Source organism: Anastrepha obliqua, chromosome 1 (genome assembly GCF_027943255.1).
Source record: "Anastrepha obliqua isolate idAnaObli1 chromosome 1, idAnaObli1_1.0, whole genome shotgun sequence".
NCBI lineage: Eukaryota > Metazoa > Arthropoda > Insecta > Diptera > Tephritidae > Anastrepha > Anastrepha obliqua.
The window spans coordinates 91,734,545-91,760,321 of record NC_072892.1 but is presented as its reverse complement, the minus strand read 5'-3'; the positions used below and the strand labels follow the sequence as shown (position 1 = coordinate 91,760,321).

General features: G+C 34.5%; 2 protein-coding genes across 6 annotated transcripts in view; one reads left to right on the top strand and one right to left on the bottom strand.

Annotated features, from left to right (window-relative positions):
- LOC129251489 (guanylate cyclase soluble subunit beta-1) overlaps nucleotides 1-14,263 on the top strand; it is a 227,492-nt gene extending 213,229 nt beyond the window's left edge. For 2 of the 5 annotated variants that reach the window (XM_054890839.1, XM_054890826.1), the window contains exon 15: nucleotides 6,238-6,434. The gene's annotated coding sequence lies outside the window, so the exon portion shown is untranslated. Of the gene's footprint in view, nucleotides 1-951; nucleotides 971-5,740; nucleotides 5,763-6,237; nucleotides 6,435-14,200 lie in introns of those variants that run through there. The other 3 variants (XM_054890827.1, XM_054890834.1, XM_054890837.1) reach the window with 3 other exon arrangements.
- Nucleotides 14,264-14,496: 233 nt separating this feature from the next.
- Nucleotides 14,497-25,777, bottom strand: part of LOC129251554 (protein mesh) — a 67,062-nt gene continuing 55,781 nt past the window's right edge. The window contains exons 11-18 of the mRNA XM_054890842.1: nucleotides 21,287-21,409; nucleotides 20,852-21,010; nucleotides 20,009-20,753; nucleotides 19,477-19,895; nucleotides 16,494-16,681; nucleotides 16,073-16,315; nucleotides 15,959-16,003; nucleotides 14,497-15,901 (exon numbers count right to left, since the gene is read on the bottom strand). Of these exons, the coding sequence (XP_054746817.1) occupies nucleotides 15,378-15,901; nucleotides 15,959-16,003; nucleotides 16,073-16,315; nucleotides 16,494-16,681; nucleotides 19,477-19,895; nucleotides 20,009-20,753; nucleotides 20,852-21,010; nucleotides 21,287-21,409 (2,446 nt within the window). The 3' untranslated portion in view covers nucleotides 14,497-15,377. The remainder of the gene's footprint in view (nucleotides 15,902-15,958; nucleotides 16,004-16,072; nucleotides 16,316-16,493; nucleotides 16,682-19,476; nucleotides 19,896-20,008; nucleotides 20,754-20,851; nucleotides 21,011-21,286; nucleotides 21,410-25,777) is intronic.

Here is a 25,777-nt window from a genome sequence, read left to right as displayed (position 1 = left end):
TCTGTGCATCTGCATGTAACTATATATGAATATATGTATGTATGCATTACATGGATGTAGATTTTATTGTAGTTTCTTCTGCCATTTTAACAACATTAAATTCTGTTTTTAACCTGCGTTTATGTACATATAATTGCCGCATAGAATCCGCAGAGGAAGCACAGAGAAAGGAAGTGATGAAATAGGACACAGGACCTTGAGTGTATAATGTATTTACTTAATCTTATTCAGAATATATAGGTAAAAAATAGGTAAAAATATATTCATAGTCTCAATTGTTTTTCTTTAATTAATAAAAAGATGGCACAACCTGAAAAGGCTACCTACGCGTACGTACATACATCTGCAAGGGCATTCCATCGTGAGTACGGAAGAAATCCTACACAATTTTCAAAAGTTTTTTTATGAAATAAAAATAAGAATATGTGGGTACAAAAAGTACATAGTACAGTACATATACATACCATAACACACAAAACCATTTTTGATTTGCTTCTCATATACAAAGTTTCTGTTAGTACGGGGCAGCTCTAGCACAACATGCTTCAGAGGTATGGTTAATCACACAACATTTTTGAGATATTAATAACATTCTTAAATAAAAACAAAATTCTAATTTTGTAGTCTTAAAAACAAAAATTAAAAAAATACAACAAAAATGTGAAAATAGAATACAGTAATTTGCTCAAACGTATTCGATAATTGCAGCTCCTACAATCTTTAATAAACTTTCTTTGACTTTCGCGAAGTCAGGAATCGGATCGCTGAAGAACGCTTAAACATGGATTCATATCTGTTAACATTAACCCTATTCGGAAATGGGGTAAACAATGATGATGAAATAAGAGTAAATAATTAAACGTACGAAAATATATATAATAAATAAATGTTAGTACAGGTGGTGCAAAATTAATCACTCTATAAAGTGTTTTTGTTTTTTTTTTACTTCAGGCTCATACACTGAGACTTAGTATTTCTAATACGACCAACTGGCTGCGTCAAATGGATTATTGTGTGACTACCACTCGGAAGTACGTAGGTTCGAGAAGTAAGAGTAAAATTTTTATTTCTGTTAATTTTGTATGGCTGAGATTTTTTTTTTTTTTTTTTTCAATTTTATCCTAGTAGGTGGTCCAGTGACCGACACTGCGACCTAAAAGATCTTTTGTGTCAAGCTACCTAATTTAATATGGATGATCCTTCTGATCATCCGCGAAAGTTGCCCGACCACTACATCAGGTTCTAGTTTGCCTAGTTGTTCTCTGCCTTTGGAAGGGAGTTGGTTGAAAGCCGTGTTCTTCCAACAATTTTTCTGCTATACGTATAAACCTTAGTATATCTGTAATAGGAGCTATCTTTATGTCTTCCGGATCCAGTTGATCACGGTGGAAGATTTGCATTCTGGTTCTAGCCAGTGCAACGCACTCGCACAATAAGTGCTCCGTTGTTTCATCATCTTCAAAGCAGAGTCTACACTCAGTGTCCCTGAGGAGTTGAATTCTGTTAAGATGATAGTTTAGATAGTAGTGGCCCGTAAGAAAGCCTACTATTTTCCTGATATCTACTTTTCGTAAGTTAATCAGTTCCTTTTTGTAGGTAAAGGGTCTAACCAACCTCTTGGCTTGACGAAGTTTCAGATTACTTTCCCAGTAAGCTATTCTGAGAGTATGTTCCCACTGGTCTACCCTGGATTTAGCTTCCGCCCAGTTGATACCACAATATGGTTCTGGTCCTATTAGGTCTGATGTCGATCCAGCCCTTGCCAGTTCATCAGCAATTTCGTTACCCTCGATTCCAGAGTGACCTGGAACCCAGCAAAGTACAACCGTATTATTTGTACTTAATTTTTGAAGATTGTTTACACATTCTTCCACTAGTCTCGACTCCAAAGAATGAGACATTAGTGCTTTCAGTGCCGCTTGGCTGTCTGAATATATAGCTATGTGGGCCCCTTTGATACCCCTTTTTAGATTTGTCAGTGCACAGATCGAAATCGCTTGGATTTCGGCCTGGAAGACACTGGGCCATTTGCCCATGGGTTCTGAAATTTTTGTGTTGGGTCCAAAGATCCCGGCACCAACTCCAGTATTTGTTTTTGAACCATCAGTGAACCATATTAGACTTTTTGGGTTAACCCAAGGTCCTCCAATTTTCCATTCATCACGGTCTGAGATAATTATCTCATAATTTCTATTGAAGACCCGTTTCGGAATCATGTAGTCTGTTACTGAACAGCTAATATCCTTATCCGGTATTTTTCTTAGAATACTCATATGACCAAAGTCACTGTATTCCTTATTTGACAAGATTTGCATTTTTAGTGCATTTCTGGCTGCACATTTCCATATGAATATATGCAGTGGGGATAGTCCTACTATCGCTTCAATTGCGGTTGTGGGACAGTTTCGCATGGCACCTGTTATAGACAAACAGGCCTGCCTTTGAAGACTTGCCAGTAATTTCTTGGCTGTTTCTTGTGTGGTTTTGGGCCACCAAACAAGGGACGCATAGGTGATGATTGGTCGAATCATCATTGTATACATCCAATGAATCATTTTGGAGTCAATACCCCATGTTCTCCCCAGGAGACTGCGACATGCCCACATGGCTCTGGTGGCTTTGTCTATCACCGATTTAAGGTGAGAGTTCCAATTTAGTCTTTTATCCAGAACAACTCCTAGATATTTGACCTCATTGGAATAGTTTATATTTGTTCCTTCGATAGTAATTGAACCAAGGTCCAACTTATATCTGTTTGTGAAGGGTACAATAATAGTCTTGCTGGGATTTATAGAAAGTCCTTCTGCACGACACCAGTTTAGAATGAAATTTAATGTTTGATTCATAATGCTGGATATTGTTCTGTCGAATTTGCCGTGAATAATCACTGCAATATCGTCGGCATAGCCAATTACCTCCACGCCTAACTCACTTAGTTTGACTAGGAGGTCGTCAATAACCAGGGACCATAATAAAGGTGACAAAACACCACCTTGGGGGGCTGAGATTACTTTTCCATAAAAACAATTTTAGTGACATTATAATTATTAATATTTCATTCATCTGGAACTCTACTTCTTTCCTTTCTATTGCCAATAATTTTCTTATATTAATTAATATAATAATATACTTTCTATGCAAATCTGTAAAATATTACTATTGGCATCACTGTATTTAAAATGTGACTCAACAAAAATGTCAGCAAAATCTAAAGTTGTGCTAATTTCAGCGTAATCTGACACTTTCAAATGTACTTATGTGAAGTATACATAATCAGACATTTACGCACGTCTAATCAGTCGTTGTTCAGACGGCAAGCAAGTGAGTGATAAGTTCGTTGGATGTGTCCATTTTTCAATCTCAGTTTGTTGTCAACAAACCGCCGTCTTATCCCCGGTTACGTCAGCAAATCAGCTGATTTCTTCAAATTCGCTGAGGGCAGATTAACGGTATGATGGTATCCACGCCTTATGAATTCTTTTCACCGTTGTATTTAGTTTTCTTTTTTAACTCAAGCCGATTATACCAACGCTAGTAGGACATTTTGTGTTTCTGTTTTCCGCCTAAATCGCTAACTTTCCTAGTACGATTTTACAAGCCGGTGGCAAAACGAATATAGCTAATAAAGACTAAATCGATAAAAAGAGTAATAAATAGATAATAAAAATAAGAAATTGGTAAAAATTAAAAATTGATAAACAAATCCAATTAATTGTAAGGTGAAGTTTAATCCCTCTGAATTTTTATTAAACTAATTTCCTTTCCCGGTCAAAAATTAAACACCACATTTCATGGAATGGTGCCTCCAGTTCAAGCAAAAAAGTTCAAATACCAATTTTTCTTAGTTTTGATTTCTCCTGTCAGCTAAGGAAGATGTGCTTCGTGTATGATTGCGGAAGCTTGCCGTAGCTAGTAGCCAAATATAGTAAAACTCCGTCTTTAGTTTTTCTTTTTGACGTCAGGATTATTTTTAAAATACTTTAAAATTTGAAATAATTATTGAAATATTCAGTGCAATAGATATTGATAATATGCGTATCATATAAAAGAGAAACTTTTCTCGAATGAAGAAAAAAGCATTAAAAATTGTCATTTAATTAAAACTTTATACATGAATATTCTTGAAAATTTCCGGTAGTATTGTTTTCTATTTGAGAAATTTAGTGAAATGGTGCATAATAACGTTGATATCAATAAAAAAATGTCTAGAAAAGAAGAAAATAATGAATAAGTATTTAAAATGTTCTTCGATGCAGGTTATATGTACATCTAAAGAGTATTTCAAGAGTGACGCCTAGATAACAGTAGTGAATACTTCTTGGTGGTATATTTTTATGTCGTCCTTGACTTTTGTTAAGTATACAGGTATACATGGTGCGCCATCTTTAATGTCGGTATGAAAACAATGAATAAATTTGAAAACACAAAAACAACTTATTTGTATAAGGTATTTTTATTTGGTTTGGTTATTTAAAATTTATTAAAACTATTTTTTGAATACAATGTCAATCAAGTGGCTACCTTTATTAGCAATCACAAACTGCGATCTTTTTCCTGCGTTTGTCATCACCTTGTCAAGCATTTCGGGTTTGATAGCGTCGATTTCTTCACAAATGTTTGCCTTAAGCTGGTCAAGAGTCTGCGGCTTGTTGGCATAAACCTTACTTTTCAGATAACCCCACAAAAAGAAGTCCGGGGGGTTAAGTCAGGTGATCTGGGGAGCCAGTCGATGTCGCCTCTTTTTGACACTAGACGCCCCGGAAATTTTCGTTGCAAAAATTCAATTGTTGCATTCGCAGTGTAGCATGGCGCACCGTCTTGTTGAAACCAGTAACCGTTTAAACCTTTCTCACACATTCGCGGGCAGACATAATGAGCCAACATTCATCGATATCGGTTTCCGTCAACCGTTTCGTTTTTCGGTAAAAATATGGCCCAATGATGGTTTTGGCGCAAATGCCGGCCCAAACAGTTACTTTTCGGTCATGCAAAGGCGTTTCATGGATCTCATGTGGATTCTCAGTTTCTCAAATGCAGCAGTTTTGTTTATTCACGCTGCCAGAAAGGCTAAAATGTGCCTCGTCAGTCATTAAAATTTGCTTCCAAAAATTGGGTTCACTGTCAACCATTCGAGCGACTGTTTGGCACTATTCTAAGCGACGTGTCGGCAATATTCTTTGTGTCAATTGCACTTTACACAGAAAAAAATTTCAATTATCCTTTAAAATGCGCCACATTGTGGTTTCACTGAGCACGACGACTATACGACACTGTTGCCTCCTGGGCAACGCTCTCCCTCACTGCTTCAAAAAGTTCATTGGAGCGTCTTCATCGTTGATGAACGGCACGTTGACGATCTCCTACTGTTCCGTGGCCGAAAAAAATTCGACACCAAACAACGAATAGTATTGTCAGACGGTGCCTGTTTGATGGGATACTTTTTGTGATATGCGCTTTGAGTTAGAATTATAGAACGACTATTTTCGATGTATAGCGTCACTATTTCAGCGCATTGTTTTGGTGTAAAGCGATCCATGGTTGAAATTGTACTGAATTAACGTACCGAAAACATGTATATTGACGTCGATCGGTTGGTAAATGCCAAAGTTATTCATGTGTTTACATACCGAGATAAAAGATAGCACTCCCTATTCAATTTTATTTATACCAATTATTGAAATCCTTTATGAAAATGGTCGATCTTTAAGTACAACATTTTGCAAAATTCGTGATTTTTTAGTGGAAATAATCCAATTCAAAGGATGGTAAAAAAATTGCCAGCAGACCGAAAAACAAACGTTCGGTTGAGAATATTGCTGCTGTAGCGCAAGGTGTTACTGGACAACCCTCAACATCATTATCACGACGCTCTTAAAAATGAGATATTAATGAATGAACTGTTTGGCGCATTTTACCTGTAGACTGGTGGTGGCTCATTGTGGACGTTAAATGATATAATTCTTCATATAAATTATATGATGTTGCCATATGTAATTATTAAGACTCGTATTTTGAATAAAAGTATTAAAACCTGAAAAAGTCTAAATTTTTACATGTTTGATATTACAAATTCATGTGCGTCTCTTGAAAGACCCTTTAATATTAAAATAAAATATTGACCAATGACTGTTATTATTTAAAACGAAGTGTCAAAATACTGATATCTCTAAATTTGAAAATTCTTGGTTATTAAAATTATTATATCTGAGATTATTATTTAATTTTCTTTTTTTACAGGCAGGATGATACCACTGTGCGACTTTCACCATTAAACCAAATCACTTTTATACGTACATATTTAACAACTGATTTGAAGTAACAGCTCTTAACATTATGTTAACTCAAATCGCACAACTCTAAACTCACACGAATTTGTTGATCTACATGAAAAAGGATAACAAAAGATAAATATATATATATATATAAGTATATATGTATGTGTATTGCACGTATCTGATATCGTAAAAGAAAGCAATTAGAATACCTAACGTTTTTTTTTTGTTTTCATTTTATGTATATATATATATATATGTGTAGGCATTTTGTAGTAATGCACCCAAACTTAGAATAAAATGTATTGATTTGTTATACTTGCAACCAACTGCCTTCTAAACTGAGTTCAAAATTAGTCCATGGAATATATGTATATGCGATAGATGCCATAGATGCCATAGATTTTGCCTTTATGTTAGCTACATAATATTATATTCGCTAAATTTTATTTAAATTATTCCTAACTCAATTTGAGGTTTTTATTCAAATATTTTGTTTTAAAAAATCAATCTACGGGTAAGATAGGCATTTCAAAAGGTTTCTTCATAACTAAAAGCAAAGCCGTGTGGCATATTTAGGTCAAACTGTATCCAATATTCTTCAACTGAATTCTAATCATAAGCAAATGAAGTAGATATACATATAACTTCTAAGCAGAACCCCTAAGTACATATGTATGTATATAAAATGTAAGCTGTATCCAAAAACAAAATACCTAAAGCAAATATTCTAATTGAAACTGCTCTAAAACAAAATAAATTATGTAAAAGGTCAGCTACTTACATGTATTAGTAAAAATATAAAATACAAATACTACAACTTATATATAAAATAGAAGCGAAATATTTAAAAATGTTTCACAATGAAAAATTAGTAGCAACGCGCTGAAGAAAGCTGAAAAATAACTCACTAAAACTTTATTTATAAATATGCAATTTAGTAGTAGGAGAACACTCAAGATATTTCAGCAAAAATGCATGAAGAAATAAAAAAATGTGTATGAGAAAAAATTATGAATTTAGAAGAACAATTAAGTATACCAAACATGAAAAGCGCGCATACTGTAGAGAATGGTGTATAAAAAAAATCTTTTAATAATACATATATATACACATATACATATGTATATGTAGCTATGGGTGTCTCATAACAAAAATTATAAAATATATTATATTTCGTTTGAGAGTTACGCCAAAATATAGGGTTTTCCAAACAGATGTGTTATTTTGATATTCAAAGAAAAATGCTATTTTTTAATATAAATGATCGGATGTTTATTTCATTATAAAGAGGAAGGTCTGCCGTTAATAGTGGAAAATAACATCAGGCAAATGACCACCATGACCACACTTGTAGCACAATATCCTTTTTATGGAACTTTCCATAACTGAATTGCAAAGTGGTTGAGGTCTTGAAAGCATTGTGGTCTTGAATCTGCCCTGGGCTGTTGGCGTAGATCTTCTCTTTCACGTGGCCCCGAAGAAAAAAGCCACAAGGTGTTAAATCAGATGATCTCGGTGGCCAATTGTGATCACCTCTTCGAGAGATAACACGGTCCGGAAACTTTTCCCGTAAAGGATCAATGGTTTCGTTGCTTGTGTGGCGCGTAGCGCCGTCTTGTTGAAAATAAACGTTGTCCAGATCAATACCATCCAATTCCGGTCATAAAAAATCGTGAATCATCTCACGATAGCGCAATCCATTCACCAATAACACCTATTATTGGAAAACCCTATAGTTTTTTTTTCCAAAAACTTGCCTCAGATGATAGAAGAGTTTAAGCTTAGAAGGTATATTCGTATTTAAAAATTGTACCGACAGTACCAAAATAATGAAATTTTTGCAAGTACTTTCAAATCGGTTCCGCTCATGTAATTCTTAATATTTTACCCACATATTTTGGCCGTAGTCTTAAAATATAATAAAATTTGTAATTTTGATGGAACAACATTTCCTTTTCGTTGTTTATAGGTATGGAGTGTGATGCACCCTAATGTACGTGCATATAAAAACCTTAGGCAGTTCTTATTTATAGCTCATAAAAGCTCAGTGTTAGGCAACAACAATAAATACTAACAACACAAATCCAAAATATAAATAAATATAATAATACATACATACATACATAAAATATATTTTACTCAATTGTGCAAATATTTTATGCCATTGAAATTTATACAAAACCCATATAAATGCAATCTTATACGTACTCATACATACATACACCTAAACTAAATACTCTTTAATAAATAAACATAAAAACGTATCAACTGATGAAAATAGCTTTATAGATATTTAAGCTGACACTTGAAGTTTCATAAATATATATTTACACACACATATACGTACACTCACCTAAATACATGCACTATGCACACACAAATATAGGTACACAATCTACTGCAGTTCCAAAGAAACTAAGATGAATAATACTTATACAAAAAAGTAGAAAGAAGTTTAAATCAGTGCATATATATATTATTTTTTATAATAAAAATGTTTAGTTTTCTTTATAAAGACTTTTCTTTCTTTCTGAGTTATTCTCAAGAAAATTTTAAATTTAATTATCATCTGAACTTCTGCCTTTCAGTCCTGGCATACGTTTTTTTATACACAAAATAAAATTAAAGAAATGGCTCGACAAGCTCGACAAGATTTGCTCCTTTTTGGTTAATAGATGAAGCAACTGGCATAAAAAAAACTTAAGTTCCAACACTTGAAAAGGCCTGCTAAAAATGGCATGTGTTTGGAAGCACTTAATGAGACAATTAGCAGTACTAAATATAGTAAATTATACCAGTTTTATGAAGTGTAATCATCCTCGCTAGTTGCGAATCTTGCTCGATAACTTTGTTTTTACTGTTACAAGCAAATTTTTCGTCAAGCGAGCAGAGAAGTAGCGAATGTTTCTTTAAAGGCCGCGACACATATATTGGTTATCTACACAAAACGAATATTTCCCAACTTTAATCGATAACGTCGAGGAGAGCTAAATTACACCTGCTAGGCGGCCAATTAGTATGCTAAGTCTTCTGGTAATACTATTACCAAATTTCTGGCTCTGTAGCGCTCACCATTGTCCGAAATTGCATTGTTCGTAATAGGTTTAAAACAAGATAGACAAAAGATTAATTTTCTTTCACTTTACCCTAATACCTGAAAATGGTAATACTCAAAAGCTGAACGTAAAGAAAATTCCAAGTGTCTTTCACGGAATAACCGCTTAAGCGATTTAGGTTGACTTTAGCAAAGCGTCATTTAGACACATCAAGTGGAACCAAGCCCTTTTCCACATAATCTTTCCAACGCAGAGAAGATTTCGCCTCTGCTACCACCAGCTGTTACCGCATCGAATACTTTCAGAACCAGAGCGGTTGTATTCATTCGGATGATATGACCCAGCTATCGAAGCTGCTGAATATTTATTCATTGCACTATGTCTATGTCGCCGGAGAGCTCATACAGCTGATTTTTTCATCACTTGTGGAACTCTCTGCTCTCCAATGTGCAAAGGTCCACACATCTTACGCAGAATCTTTCTCTCAAACACTCCAAGGGACGCCTCATCGTATGTTGTCATCGTCCAAGCTTATGCGCCATAGGTTAGGGTGTGTATGATGAAGGCCTTATATAGTGTTAGTTTTGTTCGCCGAGAGAGTACTTTACTACTCAATTGTATACTTAGTCCAAAGTAGCACTTGTTGGCAAGAGAGATTCTCCATTTGATTTTGGTATCAAACGCCTAGGAGAGGTCTTTCCCAATTCCGACAGCGCTTTTGGTATTGATGAAACTCGATTTTTCATAGCCGCATTAGTTTTGCGGCAATACCAAATTCAAACATCGTTGCATATAGGCAACTCCTTTTCATGCTGTCGAATAAAATCGACGAAAAGAAAGTATATGCCGATTCTCATTTCATGGGTATTTTTCAAGACTGTTTTTGTTTCCATAGTGGATTTTTACAGTTCATTACATATACCGTAAGAAACATTTTTTCAGAATTTCGAATTATTTCACAATCCTGCTGGAAAAATTCCCAAGATATACAATTTTTTTCTGATAACCCCTTAAGTTAAGTTGAGTTGAGGCTTCCTTTAGTAGTAGAGTTTATCCCGGTGGATTGGGTAAGAAATTTGTATGGTATTCAAAATTCTGGCAGTAAAAAATTCTGCAGTGTAAAATTCTACTAGATAAAACTCCTTACTGCGAAATGGTGCATTTCAAAATTTGCCACTACTTTATTATTACTCTACCGCTCTCTCCCTTGAGATTGTAATTTTTTAAATTATTTCTTAGTTCTACAGGTTTTTTCGCAGAGGTTCGCCAAAATTCCTTAAAAAAATTATCATATTATACTTACAATTTTCTTATATTAATTAATGTAATAATATGCTTTCCAGACAAATCTGTAAAAATATTGCTATTAGATTCACTGTATTTGAAATGTTACTTAACAGCATAATCTTAAGGGGTTAGGGATAGTCAGAAGCCCGAAAAAATTATGATTTTCAATAATTTTTCTTTGCTAGTCGATTGCTTTATTTTACAAAAATAAAAACATAGCACAATTTCAAAAAAAAAATTAATAATTGTAAAAGTTATCTCTGTTTGTGTGGCGCCCGTTTCTTCAGAAGTTCCTTGCGGGTATCATTACAAGTTCTCAGAAATCCATCTAAAATCACCGAGACAAGAGAAATTAGTTAGATAATCTTGTGCCTGATCGAGGCTTGTTTTTCAATATTAACAATATGGCGGCCTCAGGAAATATTTTTCAGATTTTCGTTAAAATAAAACCGACAGTTAATTGTTTAAAAAAAATCGAAATTTTTGAAAAAAAAATCCTTCGATCAGGCACGAGTTTTTTTATTTTTTCAAAAGCAGTATACATTTTATTGAAACCTACCAAGCCGTTTTTAAGTTACAGTGATCACCTGTTCAAAAAACATAGTTTTGAGAAAAACGCATTTAAAGTTATGCTATCTGCTCCGGAACGCCCGAGCGCCCTTTGTTAATTGTTGAATAACTCGAAAAGTATTTTGTCGGATTCACTTAAAGTTTCCAAGTTATGCTTTAAGAAAATCCAAAAATCAAAAATCCAATTTTTTGAAAAAATCTGGCCACCCCTAACCCCTTAATTCAACGTAAGTTGTGCTAATTTCCGGATAATCAAGCATATGCAAAACGCATTCAACAAATTTTGGCAGTCTAAAATTTATGCGCAGTTGTGCAAAATATGTTTAGTCAGTCCTTAAGTTAACAAATCAGATGCTGTACTGTCAGTATTTTAAGCGGAAAAACGCTCTTCGTGTCAAATTCACCAACGATTCAAACAATAAATTTGTGTTTGGGTCACCCTGCAATGTCTCTGTATTTTCTTTGCAATATATTTTGATTTAAAATTATTTTCTTGATTCATTCTTTTCTTTGATTCATTCGAACACTAACTTTTGCTTCGAAAAATTTGTTTTTCTTAAATATTGTACTAACGTTTATGACAAAAATAGTTAAAAATCTGGAAAAACTGTATTGCTGGCATAGTAATCTTTTTAGCTCTTCTTTAGTACAAAACTAGCTTAAAATCCACTACACCTACATGCCTCCATACATAATAGTGCAGAAATCCGATTTTATTTATAAATGTAGACACAGACTCGGAAACGAATAATTAGAAAATATTGCCTGAAAGCAAACAACTATTGAACTTTATATGTAGTATACACACATACGACGCAAGTATTTGCATACAAGAAAATTAAAAAATAATTATGAAATATAAGTAATTGTTTAATTAACTCTAGCCAACTAAAAAGAGTAAATAGTAAACTACAAGAAAGTAATCAGAATTCTGCGTCAAGTCCATGGAGTCCCTGCCTTCGTTAAAGTACGTCGTACAAAATTCGTCACTCGATTTTCCACTCTCCCCTGATTGCTAACCAAACTTTCTAACCGTTTCATTTAAGGTTTTGATAAGTTTACTGCAGCCTTAATTGCTTAGAGCTTTCCATTTCCACTTTCATTTGCACTTCTACTTCCCACATTCCACGCAATAGTTGAAAACTGTACTTATAGTATTTTATATTATTTTATCAGTATTTACTTGAAAAATTGCGAATGTCGAGCACAACAGAAAAAGTTGAAAATATGAATTTTAAATATTAGCAAATAAGTGACTTGAATTTATGTTAGTTGCGTAAGTAAATAAGTAAAACTAAAATTTAAAACTTAAAAGTATGGGCAGTGTAAGGGAAGGAAAAATGTAGCGTTGCTATTGAAACAAATACAAAACAAAAATGAAGTGTCTACTAAATAAGTGTAAACTAAAAATATACTAATCTTTATCCTTGCAAAAATTCTAATGAAAACAAACCAACAGATAAATAAATAAAGAACTTAATTCATTTGAAACACTGAAAACGATGGATTTTATTTTTTATTTTTATTGTAATTTTTTTGATAGCCCGGTACATATTATGTACATACATTCGCTAACATGGAACAAAAACACTTTCGAATGTGACTTTCTCAGCAACGTTTATAACGTTTTCGGAAGGATGAAGTGAATTTTGGATATGGTATGGATGATAGTTGGGCATATCACCATGATCCTAAATCAAAACAAGAGTTAAAGTGGTGTGAACCTGGTTCTTCGGCTTCGAAACGAGTTCGTGTCCTGAAATCGGCCAAGAAAGTGTTAGTGTTGGTATTTTTTGGGATGCGAAATGCATTTTGTTTGCGGATTACTTGCAAACTCGTAAAACAATAAATTTTGAACATTATTGAAACCTTTTGAGCCAGCTGAAAAAAAAATGTGTGGCAAAAAGCCCAGTTTGCAAAAGAACAAACTTATTTTTCATCCAGATTCTCACTTCAGGGATGGAATTCATAAATTGGAATCTCGTTGACACAAGTTTATTAATGTTCAGAGAGGCACTACTGAATAATAAAGTTTATTTCAAATCATAAAATTGTGTTTTGTATATCGAACTGCAAAACTTATTAAGCAACCTAGTATGTGTCATCATCAGGCAGCGATCAACTAGCCTTCTCCAAGTTACACGATTTAAGCCTGCAGACCTCCCGGTATGTATTCTCAGTTTCTTGTATTCTCAGTTTCCCTTGCCTCTGGTGGCGAGTGCGTTGTAATTTAAGAAGGATTTTTGGGAGTGCTCCTTCCTTATGTGCATGACATGACTTAACCATTTGAGTCGTTGCGATTTGACGAACTTAACGAGCTCTTCCCCTTGGCAAATCCGCAGCAGCTGCTCGTTGTATCTGATTCTATAACAATTATCCTCCACCCGAATTGCACCATACACTTTTCATAAAACTCTCCTCTCCAAGGTTTAGAGATTTTGTTTATTCTTGTTTGACATTACCCGTTATTGTTTTCTAAAAAATGTATTCACAGGCACGCGAGTGTAGTCTGAATTTTAGTAATTCCAGGTAGGCGTAGAAAGCTCTGTTTCCTGCAACAAGTCATATTGGATGCAGTCCTGAACACTCCTGGTCCAGTCGGAACACTCCTTCAAAAACGTAGTAGTAAGTATTTTAAACTCTCTACTCCTTCAAAAACGTACTGTGCAAAAATGTATGTATCACTAAAGCTAAACGCGTTAAAATTTCAAATCTAACATATAAAAATTAGTGTTTTTAGTCTGTATGCCTATGCTGGTAAGGATAAAAAAGACAGAGCACTCAGAGCACCACATTTATACGCAACACAAACAAAAAAAGGGTAAATTTAGAAGATTCGTAAAAAACGTCCCATCCACGTCCCATCAGCTGCGATAGGAGTCATTAGAGGGAAACCCCATATGCACCCCATGTGTTCCATTTGGCAGTGCCTGGCGAAAATACCAACTACTGTACTAATGAAAGGTCGATCAAGATGGATAAGAAACCTAGTTCTGGTTTCATTCATTCTAGGTCAGGCCTGACCAAGTATCGTTGTCTTGAAAACTGGAGCCAATCTAGCAGTCCGGGAGAAGTCATTGAATTTAAAAGGACCTAACTAAGTAAGATCAACTATCAAAACGTTTGCTCAAATTTTGAACTTGCGCAGTGCTATAATACCAAAAAATCTTCTATAAGCATCAGAAGGTCAAAGGATTGCAATGAAGACAATTTTACTACAATAAGCAGAAATTAAACAAAGTGAGTACATTAACTTAAATTTAATTAGTATGTTTATTTATCCAAAAACATTATACAAATTGGAATTTTAGTAAAACTGGTACAATGGATTAATCTTCGCTATTGAATTGTAAAGGGAATTGTGATGCCACTCTTGTTAAAGTCATTTGTACATAAGTCCATATGTATTTGTATGTTACTTTTACATTTACATAAATGCTTAGCAAGTGAGTGCAATGATTTTTAGTAAGTTGTTCATTTTCTTTGTAAGTATGTATGTTATGAATGAATGTATGATTTTAACTCAGAAGTGGATTTAATTCATTGTTTTAGTACTTGTGTAAATCCTTTATAGATTAAAAGTGAATCTGCTGTAATTTCTTCTCGATTTGTTTGTTTTTTTCTGTAACAGGCTGCAATATCAATTTATGCCGACCACAGGCCGTCTGTTCCGACAATACTAAATAAATCACTGCCGATTATTTATTATATGCGAGCCTCTAAAAATCATCATATCGGAGATTATTTGTGGCACAAAATTGTACAGATACTCGCTTTAGAACCCGCTGACAGCCAGAACTCTGCCGCCGGCCATAAAATTAATGCATATGCGGCTTGGTTTTTCTTTTGAAATGAGTGCTAAACAATTACTAATTATGTAAATAAATGAATGTGATTTGAACTTGGTAATTTGTTAGACAAACTGTATTTGATGTACACGTAAGTATCTAAAAATATGAACGTTATAATAAAATTACATGCTCGGAATAGGTTATTTGTGCGTGGACGACGATAGGATAGGATGTTGGGTTAGTAGGCGATTTTTTCTATGACGGTAATGAACAGGATTTACTTTCGATTTGTACAGAAGTGCTGAAAATATTTTGACGAGCTTTGTTCTATTTGTATGAGCTTATACATACATATATAGAAGTATATGTATATATGTAACAAATGTGCATTCAACGATTTAAACCTCTGTGGAGCGTTGCACAGATGGTGTAGGCGAAGCAGCATATGGAGGCGATGGTAAGCCGTTATCCTGCGACAATGGAGCCGCTGCAGTCGTTTGCGGCGCCGCAGTCGGTGCTTGGCGTATTGGTATTGCCGTAGCGGCTGGGATATTCGACGGTGGACGATTGAAAAATTGCGTATTGTTGGGCAGCACCGGTACACCGCCAAAACGATTCTGTACCGCTGCATTCGGTTGATAATTCATGGAGCTATTGCGGCTATCGATGCCACTAAATGTCGGACTGTACTGCTGATGCAGAGTGGAATTGTTATGTGGTAAACTTCGCTCGTCATCCGTCTCAGGTGATGGTGGCTGATTGTAGGCAGCCGAGTGTGAGGCATCTAGCGTATCCAGCGCCTGTTTTTGCTCTTGCTCATGCGTTGGCTCATCTATGGCGGTACCATCCTCTTCGTGTTCATCATGATCAGTGCCTGAATTGCCGCGTAACGAACGTCTGCCCATCTGACGCGGCTTGTCACCTGTTTTATTAACGTATTCAATATCGCTAGCTATTTTTGAATCTTTATTTTCACTACCTTCGGATGAGGTCACATCCTCGTCATCCAGATCCCATTTCTTAGCTGGAAAGTCAATACGGGGTTTGCCCGGTAGTGGTTCATTCGTACGATATACTTTATCATATGACCTACTTTTCTTGAGAGTGCCTGTTGCATCCGTATCGCTATCGTCGTCCGGTCCACTCAGTTGACGCAAATTGGAACGTGAAGAGGCGCGTGAACGTGGTATTGTCATCTGCCAAGAGGGATCCTCTTTCAGCTGTTTCTGACGGAAGCGGTAAATGCCACAAACTATGCAAACCATAAGTGGCAATATGACACACACAATAATGGCGATGGCTATGAAAGCGATGCGTCGCGTATAGAATACTTCACCTGTTAGAAGAGAGGGCAAAATTGTGTTGCATGCCAGAGGAATTAAATGTATAGTTGGGAGAGGAGAGGTGAGGGATAATAAAAGGTTGGGTTAAAAAAAATTAAATGTTAGTAAAAGTAATGCGAAAAATTATTCGGCAAGCAATATTTTCAAAAAGGGATTGACAACAACACTTACGCAAACAATATGTGTAACCATACTCAGGAACATTCCAGAGACCATTGGCCATGCACTCTCGACGCTGATCTCCCATAATTACAAAGCCCTCATCGCACTCGAATGCAATCTTGGCGCCTGGCATGAAATCGAAACTCAATTTCCGGCCAAAGCGAGGAGTCTCCAAAACGCCACATGATACTATGCGTCTGAGAAGATAAGGCGGAAAGAAGAAAAAGAGAGACGATTGGTGGTTTCAATATAGGTATGTATAATAAAATATAATGAAGCGAAATAGAGTGGGAGGTAATGAAATGAAGGGAATATTTTGATATAATATTAAGCAAATGCATATAGTGGATCGTGACAATACCATAAAATAGAATATAGTAAAATAATAAAAGAAATATAAAATTAAATAAATAAATAAAATAAGACAAAATTAATGAAATAATATATACCCTATGATCAAAAAGTACCGGGAATGTTTAATTTAAACAAAGCGCGCACGTGAGAACCGGTCCATATTTTTGTCTTATATTCGTAGGACCGTAAGAGACACATCTATCACTATTTATCCGTTTTGAAGCGTTTGAGGATGCTGTACGTTGCAAATGGCCGGAAATGTGGGCAAACAATTCCTAGAATTTGCATAACGATAAAGCGCCATCGCACCGAGCCCAAATTGTGCTGGATTATTTGACCAAACACCAAGTAAATACCATCGTGCCCGCACCGTATTCACCTGAAGTTACCACTTCGTGGAAGGAGATTTGAGTCGGTTGAAGAAATCAAAGAAAATGCGACGAAGGAGCTGAAGGCCATCCCTTCGTCGGCCTACCAGGGGTGCATGGCGGACTGGGTTAAACGTCGGCACATGTGTGTTGCCTCAGACGGGTCATATTTTGAAACAGATAAAATAAATTTGCCTGAAAGTTAACTCTGTTTTGTTTCATTTAAACATTCCCGGTACTTTCTGATCATAGGGTATAATAATAAAATATTATAATATAAAGTAAAATTAAAAACGAGCGGGAACATATAATAAAATAAAAAAAATTAATTATTGACAATAACACAAAATAAAACGAAAATAATAGAAAATAAAACAAATTTAAATAAAACCAAATAAAATAAAATAAATAAATAAAGTAAAAGAAGATAAAATTAAATTGAATTAAACTAAAGAAGATAAAATTAAATTGAATTATATAAAACAAAACAGAATTGAAACTCTAATAAATAAAAGAGATAAAAATAAAATAAAAGGAAATTTAATTAAATTGAACCTAAACAAATAAAAATTAAATTAAAACAATAATAAATTAAACAAAAAACATTAATCTAAATACAATTAAATTAAATTATGTGTAATAAAATAAACATAAAATGTAATAAAACAACAAAAATAAAACGAAAATATAATAAAAATAAATTAAATAAAAATTAAATACAATAAAACCAAACTAAAATAACAAATAATAAAACAAAGAAGAAGCTTAGTCAAAATAAAATTTTATTGAATTATGAGTAATAAAATAAAAAGAAAATTAAATCAAATTATATATTAAAAATAGAACCAAACAAAAATTAAATTAAATGAAAATAAGAAAAAATGTAGATGAATTGTATTAAACTAATAATACATAAAATACAAAATAAAAATTAGAATAAGAAAAAATAAAACACTTAATTAAAATAAAATTAAATTAAATAATGAGTAAGTAAAAAGAAATAAAACTAAATTACATTAAATTTAAAACAAATTAAATTGAAATAAAATAATAAAAATAAAAATAAGTGCAATAAAAACCAAATAAATTAAAACAAGACAAAATTAAAGTACAAATGAAATCAAATTAAAAGCAAAGTAAAATAAAGAGAGATAAAAAGGAAGGAAGACAAATTAAACTAATTTACGTAAAACAAAACTAAATTAAATTAAGACAAACCGAAACAAAAATAAATAAATTAAGCTAAAATACTACAGGGTTTTTCAATTGGCGCGGGTCGATTTTGGCGCCCTGTGGCAGCCATTTTGTTTTAGTGACATCTGGCAAATCTTTTGTTTATTATTCAGTTGTTTATGCCAAATCATCATGGCAAGTTACACGATTGAACAGCACGTTCAAGTGATAAAACTTTATTACCAAAATTATTAACGCAAACGTTGAGCGCATTGAGCCCATGTTTCGGTAGACGTGGTGGCCCTTCCAATTTCTTATGGCCCATATTGAACCATATGGACCTAGACGACATGTGGTTCCAGCAGGACGGCGCTACGTGCCACACAGCAAATGCCATTTTATTCCATTTCAACATCTACCCGCCCTTATTGAAAAAACCTTTATATCAATAAATAAAAATAAAATTAAAATTAAAATTAAAATTAAAAATAAAAACAAAATAAAAAACTATAAAGTAAAACAAGATACAATTAAATTGAATTTTTAGAATTTTTCGAATTGCAAACTTAAATTAAATTCAAGTTATACAAAACAAAACAAAGCTCAAATAATAAAAAAATGAAACAAAAAACTTAATCAAAATAAATAGAAATAACGAAAACCATAGGAAAAATAAAAATATAATAAACATAAAATAAGATAAACTGAAATAGAAAAAACAGAATAGAATAAAATTAAATATATTTGAGTAATACTTAAATAAGGCCACATTAATTTAAATTAAGTCCAATAAAATAAAATATAATAAAAAGAACAAAATAAAAGATGTAGAATACATTTAATTATGAAATGAACTAAAAATAAGTTAAATTCGGTAATAAATCAAATATTATAATATTTTATTGTAAAATAAAAACAATTTAATTTAATTCATTCTAGTAGGGTAGAGTCAAATTAATCCGATAATATCAATAGAAATAAAAGTTAGATACAGCCAAATATAACGCACTATTCTTTATCGTTGTTTATACAAGAAACAAAATGTCGGACTTTAGATAAAGCAATCAAACACAAAAAGCCATTAGCCAGAAACTCACTTCGAATTCAAATTCCTTATATTCACTAAAGTATCGTAGTAGATCTTGGTAAAATACGCCATATCCGCATTCAACGTCATACCATAATCATAGCGACACTGATAACTTTCCCCACATAGCTCCTCCGCCCGCTCCACATCATACGAACGATTCGAGGGCAAGAAGTCCTGCGGCTCCTGCACAAAGTTCGGCACGAATGAAGCATTCGAATAATAGCTAGCTGTTAGACCATTTTCACGTGAGAAAAGCGCCGTGCCCACATTCGGTATGTTACGATCTGCCAACATCCATTTCAAGCCAAAATTGTAGTAAATCTGTTGGAAATTGTTCAAATTCAAGCTTGCAACTGTGCCGTCTGGTAAGACGAAATCATCTAACGCATTGAAAGACCAGTTACCGAATAGGCCAGCAGTTTTATTCTGAAGAGAGAAAATATTGGAATTGCAAAATAAAGTTTGAGTTTTGAATTAAAAGCGGAAAAGAGAACTTAAAGAGCATTTCTTCAGCCTCATATTTTTGCTTGTATACTTACTATGAAATTCCACGGCAAATAGACTCGTCCTGCCATATAGCCTTTATTCTCAACTACTTCCACGCCCACTCCCGAGTCGAACATCACCACCACTTGTGACTGATTGAGCAAATATGTGGGTGTATAAACCGTGACACCATCAAAATGCTGGAATCTCATGCTCTCACGATCGAAGTAAATGCGTCGACCATCGGCCAGCACATCCAAGGCATAACGCCAGCGCGCGAATTTCGGACGTATGCGCACCTCAATGGTAGTCGTCGTATTACCACGCATCGCCAAAGCAGTTAGCTGTGTAGCCATCACAGCACCATACTGATTTTTGGGCACTTGCTCGAAACGGCCTTGCACCTCAAAGCGCTGACCAGCATCGACACTACGTGATAACACAAATTCGCCCAAACCATTAAAGGTATACGGTGTGCCATCGAAGGTGATGAAATGTGGATCGCCAAAGACTCCAGCCACACCAGGCGCCTGATAGCCTACGCAATCTTGTGATGGACGGCGTTCGAAACGGAAGGTCTCGCAATTCACTGACTGTTCTCTTTGCCAATGACAGCACGAATACCAGGCACGCATATCGTGGAACCAATTAGAAAGTGTTGGTACTTTGCCAGCCTCATTCCAAGGCATTTTTCCAAGATTGTGATTACGACGTGGACGTGAGCCCCATACTTGATCCTGTGTCAACATCAGGAAGCCATAACGATCGTAACAGCATTGTTGTTCGGCGCCTTCCGCACTGTGAGAAACACATTTTTGTTTTTCATTATGTAATTTGTTTACAATAAATAAATATAAATTTAAAAATTTTTTTTTTAACAAAAAACATCAACTTACACTGGATTACCGCTGACGACGCAATGTATAGCATTCTTGTGCCGCAGGCATGTTGGATTCGAGTCCTTGTCGCACTCCTTATCCGGCCGGTAACGTCCTTTGTCGTAAACAGCCTGCTCAAGCGTACAAGGACAGACCGGCAAGCTGCCAGTGAATGTTCTGAAATAGAGTGCAAATATTGGGATTAAAAAAATAAAAAAATTGTTAATTTGCAACGAATGCTTATTTCTCTTCTCACACACAATTTATTTTATTTTTCTTTGTACTGATTTAAATACCCTAGAATTCTTTATTCCCTCGGCTCCTCTTTGTTCGCAATGATTTTGCATTTTAATTATTAGGCTCACTCGTCTGATAGATTTTGGTTGCATTTCATCAGCAATCAACAAAAATTTACAACAACTACAAAAGCAGTAATAGTTATTTAGTACTCACCTCAAATAGCGGTCGCTTCGTATCCAATTTTCACAAAGCGCCTCGGGCCAACGCAAGCCGTGTTTACGTTCCCATTGTTTATTAAAATACCAACCAAGTGGAATGGGACGTGACCAAAGTGTGCTGCAATGAAGAAATTTTAAAATATAATGAAAAATATGAAATGCAGAGCATAATTTCACGATCGATGTAAATAAATTAGAAGGAGATGATATTCAACATAAATTCTGCTGCATATAATAAATACATAAAAATGCAGATGAGATGAAAAATTCATAGTTCTGAAAGTCATAAAATTTAAATAACAATCAAAACAAGCAGAAAATATTATACTAAAAAAGACCCAAACCAGCTTAAGAAACTTTCATTCATACCTGGTAATTTTTAAAAAGCAAAAAATTATATATATTAAATGCTAATTACATTTCTGGTCTAACAAGGGAAAAATGAACTTTGGTGATTGAAAACGGTTTTATTGCTTCTCAAATTATTCTTCATAATGATAAATACACCTTTGCATTCGTTGCAAGTAATTTTCGAAGCACTTTTTCCACTCGCGTTTTCAGCGCATTTTTTAAATTTTATGGAACCCAACGCGTACACAACTTTTTTATCACAAGGCGATCATCCAAAAGTCTTACTAATGCTCAATCTTATTGATACCTATTAAAGCGGTATATGAAATTACAATTTTGGTCAAGCATTTCGCGCACAGCATCGATATTTTCTGAAGAAAATTCATTGCACCAGTTTTTTGAGAATATAAACGATGATGCTTGTGAAAAATAATCGCTTGAAAATGTTCATTAATTCAATTTTTTTGCTGGAACCATTTTTTGAAGCCACGATAAGCAACACTAATATGGTTCATACATCAAAACCTTCTGAGCCGCTTATGGTAAAATATGCCCAGCTTTCCAATGGAAACGGCAGATGGTAGAAGTGCCCGAGGTCAGAAATATAAATATCAGTCCTCGTAACTACAAATTTAGAGTAAGTGGCAGCATTTATGTGAATATTGAAAAAAGGTGGTGCAAAATTAATCATCCAATTTCGTTTTGGAACATTTTTACTAAAAATATTTGTTTGAGTGATAGAAATCTTGATTTTAACTTTACGCGCTCCATTGTTTGTCTGTTTGTATACTTCAGCTGTCTAGTTCACAAGTTCAAATATGATTGATATACTACGCCATTTGCAAGAATTAAAAATCTTCGACTAGGGAGATTAATTTTGTGCCACATTGTAACTGTGGTTTGATAACTGAAAATGGTGTTGACATTTTTGTTCAGTAAAATTTGGCAAGGCATCATGAATCGTTTAACGCCTGAAAGTGTTGGAGAAGACGCCGAAATGTCGATTCATCGTCGTTCTCAACTTGTTGGTCTTTGTCCTTCGATTACGTGGAAAATTTTACGTAAGGATTTTGGCTTACATGGCTATAAAATACAGCTCGTGCAAAAAGTGAAGCCAAATTACCAAAGTTTGCAACGCATTTTTGCTGATTGTGCTCCTTTAGGTATATTACAGTAGGTTCTGTTTTTATGCGGTAGATACGTTCCGCAAGAAACAGCATAAAAAAAAACAGCATAAAAAAAGCTGCCAGTTCTATAGTAAAACTATAGATACGTTTCAAATGCTAAAACCGCATAAATCTGAAATAATGTAATAAAATCGCATAAAAAAGGGCACTAGTCCCATATTATAGCTATAGATACGTTCCATAGACCGCATGAATCTGAAATAATTAAATAAAATCGCATAAACAAAATATTGTATTTTTGAAAATTATATCTTTATTTAAGAAACGTCAAAATCGAAAAATAAATTTAAGTCAGAAATAAAATCAGACATTACCCACATGTTCCGCGTTCGTTTAGGATTTGGCGTAAAATCACTTTTGTCACTTGAGGAAATACTTGTAGGGTTGGCATTTCTGATATAATCTGTGATGAGTTTTTGCTTAGCTGGTTTAGAATCTTGTTTATATGTACAATTCCCGATAAGTCGACATGCATTTTGTAATTTAAAAAAAAACCGCACTATTTCAAAACCGCATAAAAAAAAGCCGCATAAAAACAGAACCTACTGTATTCAGATTTTTTGGAAAAAGTAGTCAAAAATTGAACTAATCGTATGATTCTTGTAAAAAATAAAATGTCTGCCAGATTATAATAAAAAAGTTTCATTCCAATAACATTTTGTTTTGTATTATTATTTTAGCTTCTCAACCTTTCAAAACACATCCGATACGAGGATATTTAACAGTCCGAAATCTGTCTCTACTCATACGCCATGCATTACGAATTATGCAGTTCAATGAAAACAGTGCGAATGTCAATAAATCAAATTCAATAAATATCTCACAAATTACAAATTGCAGTGACAACATAACATTTAAATAACATTGTTATTAATTTCTATGAAACCTAATAACAGCGTGCAATATGAAATTCTAGTGCAAAGTGCTCTACAATGCCTCAACATTCAATGAACCGTGCTATACGTATATTCAGTAGTACTAAACGCATTTAAATGGTTCTCTCCCCCACCCCGCAGGTAACTCCCATAACAAGCAAGTACTTTGCTACATACTAATTACATTTCGAATGCATCATTGACCTAGAAAATGGTTGAATTGAAAGTGTACTTTTATTAAAAGCATTGTTTAATGGCGGCACTCGGACAAATGCTGGCTTGAATGCCACACTTACGTACATGCATACATCTACCTACTCATGGCGCCCACACTGTTTGCTCTCACTTACATCAACTGTTCTCTTGTTCACCTTGTGCACAGACAATTGATTTTACCATTGAATTGAATTATTGCATATTGATGACATTCAAATGCAAAAATAACACAAAGTTACTGAGGACAAACGGCAAGTGGACATATGGAAAATATACTTGTATAGTGACAAATTGAATGAAAATATAGACAAACGAATTTTTTTTTTATTTGTTTGCATTTGTACTTGTGCGTATTTGTGTGAATAAAGCGTTGCTGCTGGCTGTTGATGCAGAAGCCCACTCTGTGCGATTTAATACAAATATTTACATATTTCCCTTTCTAAAGGAAGGCATTTATTAAGTGGCAATAAAATATTGAAGTTTTACGAGAAGTTAACAAATTTTAGTTCAATAAAATGGATAACTATTGCCAATGTATATTGAGTCGGCTAGCTAATTTTATGCTCAATACATAGCGTCATCGCCTTATGAAAAAAGATAATTACAAAAGTCTACCCATGTATTTAAAGATTATGTTACAAAAAATAACAAACAAATGATTTGAAGTGATATAACTTTTTTATTTATGAATTGGGAAAAACAGTTCAAAAGCGAACTTTAAAGGTTATCAAAGTATGTAGATGAATTTGGTAGAAGAAAATGATATGTTAGATGTATAACTGTGATATCTAACCCAACTAAACTACTCTGGAGCTCAAAAGAACTAAAGAAGGAAACATGCAACTTCTCAAGGCAAGAGTTATGGCTTTTTTTATTCTGAAAAAATGGTTACTTATAATGGATACTTGTAATCATTGAAAGTATTGCCCATCGCAGGCTACTACTTTTTCCCATCTTTCTGGTAGATCTCTTATACTGTTCATCTTTTGAGGCTATCCACGGATCAAGTCATTTTTGTTGGCTTCATATAAATGGAACTGGTGCTCAGCTAGACCATGTACCAGCGATCGGAGCAGGTGATAATCGGGCGGCGTAATATCTGGAGAATATGGTGGGTGGGGTAGGATTTCCTATTTCAGTGTTTCCATGTAAGCTTTAACTGGTTTGACAACGTGAGGCCGAGCGTTGGCATGCTGTAGAATCACTTTTTCATGCCTCTCCGCGTATTGCGGCCGCTTCTCGCGCAGTGCTCGGCTCAATCGCATCAATTGAAGTCGATACCGATCCCCAGTGTTGGTTTCGCTTAGTTTTAACAGTTCATAATAAATAACACCAACTTGGTCCCACCAAATATATAGCATAACCTTCGCAGCGTGAATATTCGGCCGAGGCGACAACAAAGAAGCATGACCGGGCAGTCCCCATGACTTTCTTTTCATTGGATTGCTGTAATGAATCAATTTTTTATCACCCGTCACGATTCGATGAATAAAACCCGCTGGGGCAGTTGTTTACAGGCGAAAAAACGACGTTCAACATCCCTTGGTTTTAACTCATAAGGAACCCAAGTCCCCTATTTCTGAATCATTCCCAAAGCATGCAATCGTTTAGAAATGGATTGGCGGATAACTCCTAATACTTAAGCGCACTCTTCTTGCGTTTGACACGGATCCTCATTGAGTTATGCCTCCAATTCAGCATCTGCGAAGGTTTTTGGTCTTCCTTCACGCGGACGGTCGTCAACATTAAAATCACCGTATTTGAAGCGACGGAACCAATCTCGGTAGTTCTTTCACTTAAAACAGCATCTCTATAAACTTTTTGTAGCTCTCGATGCGCTTCAGCCGCCGTTTTTTT